The sequence below is a fragment of the Diabrotica virgifera genome, chromosome 9 (assembly GCF_917563875.1).
Source record: "Diabrotica virgifera virgifera chromosome 9, PGI_DIABVI_V3a".
Lineage (NCBI taxonomy): Eukaryota > Metazoa > Arthropoda > Insecta > Coleoptera > Chrysomelidae > Diabrotica > Diabrotica virgifera.
In genome coordinates, this window is record NC_065451.1 from 136,926,893 (window position 1) to 136,929,766 (window position 2,874).

Below are 2,874 nucleotides of genomic sequence, written 5' to 3' on the forward strand. Positions count from 1 at the left end.
TTGACAAAATCATCCAAGCAGAATTTCCCGATCTACAAAAAGATCCGGAACTGTACAACATAGTAGTGAAAAACATGATTCACGGACCATGTGGATCATTAAACTTCAATGCACCATGCATGAGTGATGGAAAATGTACAAAAAAATATCCAAAACCATACTTGGATGATACAAAAACTGAAGAAGACGGCTATCCGAAATATAGAAGACGATCACCGAAAAATGGTGGCTTCACAGCAAAAATAAGAATACAAGGCAAAGACGAACTGGAAATAGATAACCAATGGGTAGTACCATATAACCCACTACTTTCGAAAATGTTCCAAGCTCACATAAACGTTGAATACTGCAATTCAGTAAAATCTATTAAATACATATGTAAGTACGTAAACAAAGGTAGTGATATGGCAGTATTCCAAATAGTCCAAAATAGCGAACAAAATAACAGAAATGATGAGATTCTTATGTACCAAATGGGAAGATACATCAACAGTAACGAAGCAGCATGGAGGATTTTTAGTTTTCCCATACATGAACGCAAACCAGCTGTGCAGCATCTAGCAGTACATTTGGAGACTTCACAAGAGCCTCGGCTAGAAAAATTGCAAGCGAACCACCTGAGAACACAACATTAACAGCTTTTTTCCAACTGTGCCAAACGGATTCATTCGCAAAGACATTACTGTATGTTGACGTCCCTATTTATTATACGTGGGACAAAACAAGGAAAATTTTTCAACGACGAAAACAAGGAATGCCAGAGGAGGGTCATCCAGAAATCATGAAAGCTGACACAATAGGTCGAGTATACACTGTACATCCAAACAATGCCGAATGTTTCTATCTCCGGATGTTGTTACACGAAATACGGGGACCAACAAGCTTCACAGATCTCAGGACTATTAACGGCTACCTATGCCAGACGTACAGAGAAGCATGTCAACGCTTAGGATTATTGGAAAACGATAACCACTGGGAATTAACACTACAAGAAGCTACACTCATAGCTTCAGCTGAACAATTTCGAGAGTTATTCGCCATAATTCTAACAACATGTAACCCATCGAACCCAAAACAACTATGGGACGCTTTCAAGAGGAGTATGAGTGATGATATATTGTACCAAATCCGACAAACTAATCCAGAACTGACTATAGAATTCAATGATGACATCTTCAATGAAACACTCATTCGCTTAGAAGATAAATGTTTAGCAATAAATAACCAGGCTTTAGTAGAACTTGGAATGCCAGCACCACAAAGAAATGCTTTCAGTGTGTTAAACTACGAAATTACAAAGGAAAAAAGCTACAACGTCAATGAACTGCTTGAATACATTGCTCACAACAAACCACTCCTCAATGACAATCAAAAAAAAGTTTACGACGTTATAATGGACCGGATAATTAACAACACTGGTGGAATTATTTACTTGGACGCACCAGGAGGCACCGGTAAAACGTTTCTACAAAATCTAATACTGGCAGAAATACGTGTTAAAAAACACATCGCACTGGCACTAGCATCATCCGGCATTGCAGCCACACTTATGGAAGGACGAACTGCCCATTCTGCTTTACAACTACCGTTGAATATAGCAGAACAACAATTCCCGGTATGTAAAATCTCAGGAAAATCTGGACGGGGTCAATGTCTAAAACAAGCTAAAGTTATCTTATGGGATGAATGCACCATGGCCCATAAAAAATCACTTGAAGCAATGGACAGAACATTACAAGAATTGCCAAAAAACTCTGAAATAATGGGAGGAGCTCTACTCATACTGTCGGGAGATTTTCGACAAACACTTCCAGTTATTCCCAAGTCAACACCAGCAGACGAAATCAATGCATGCTTAAAAAAGTCACATCTCTGGTCACAAGTACAAATACTGCAATTAACAAAAAACATGAGAGTTGAATTATCAAAAGATGAAACAACAGCACATTTTGCTAAAATACTTTTACAAATAGGTGAAGACACATATCCTACTAACCAAACGACCGGCCTCATTGAACTCAATAGTGATTTCTGTAACATAGCCACTACTGAAAACGATCTAATCGACAAAATTTATCCAAATTTTGTTCAGAACTATACCAACGTAGAGTGGTTATTTCAAAGAGCAATTTTGGCTACTAAAAATAATGTTGTTGACGATATCAATTTTAATATTCTAAAGAAAATACCTGGTGAAGAGAGAATATATAAATCGATGGACACGATGGTATCCAGCGAGGAAAGTGTCAACTTCCCCACAGAATTTCTAAACTCTTTACAAGTACCAGGAATGCCATTACACTGCCTTCGTCTGAAAATTTGATCTCCAATCATACTACTGAGAAATCTCAGCTCTCCAAAACTATGTAATGGAACGAGGATGATCGTAAAACAGCTATCGAATAATATTATTGAAGCTGAACTTATTTCTGGAAAGAACAAAGGACAAACAGTATTTATACCTAGAACACCACTGATCTCTTCTGAATTGCCATTTCAATTTAAAAGATTGCAATTTCCAATTAAATTAGCTTTTAGTTTTACAATTAACAAAGCGCAAGGACAAACTTTAAAATATTGTGGCATTAACCTCAAAGAACCCTGCTTCTCTCACGGTCAGCTATATGTAGCTTGCTCAAGGGTAGGAAATCCGAAAAATCTATATATATATATATATATATATATATATATATATATATATATATATATATATACTCCAGACAATAAAATGAAAAACGTTGTTTATAAGCAAATAGTGTAAAAAATGAGCGAATGTTTTCAATAAATTTTTTTACTATTACGTCATAGTTTATTTTTTTATTGCAACTACCGCGTAATCTCATATCAACTCCCGGGCGAAGCCGGGTATTATAG

The 2,874-nt window shown here is 36.4% G+C and overlaps 1 protein-coding gene across 1 annotated transcript; it reads left to right on the forward strand.

Annotated features, from left to right (window-relative positions):
- The first annotated feature begins 754 nt into the window (after positions 1 to 754).
- On the forward strand, positions 755 to 2,323 carry LOC126891425 (uncharacterized). The gene has a single exon (XM_050660599.1). The coding sequence runs from the start codon at positions 755 to 757 to the stop codon at positions 2,321 to 2,323; it is 1,569 nt and encodes a 522-aa protein (XP_050516556.1).
- Positions 2,324 to 2,874: the final 551 nt, after the last annotated feature.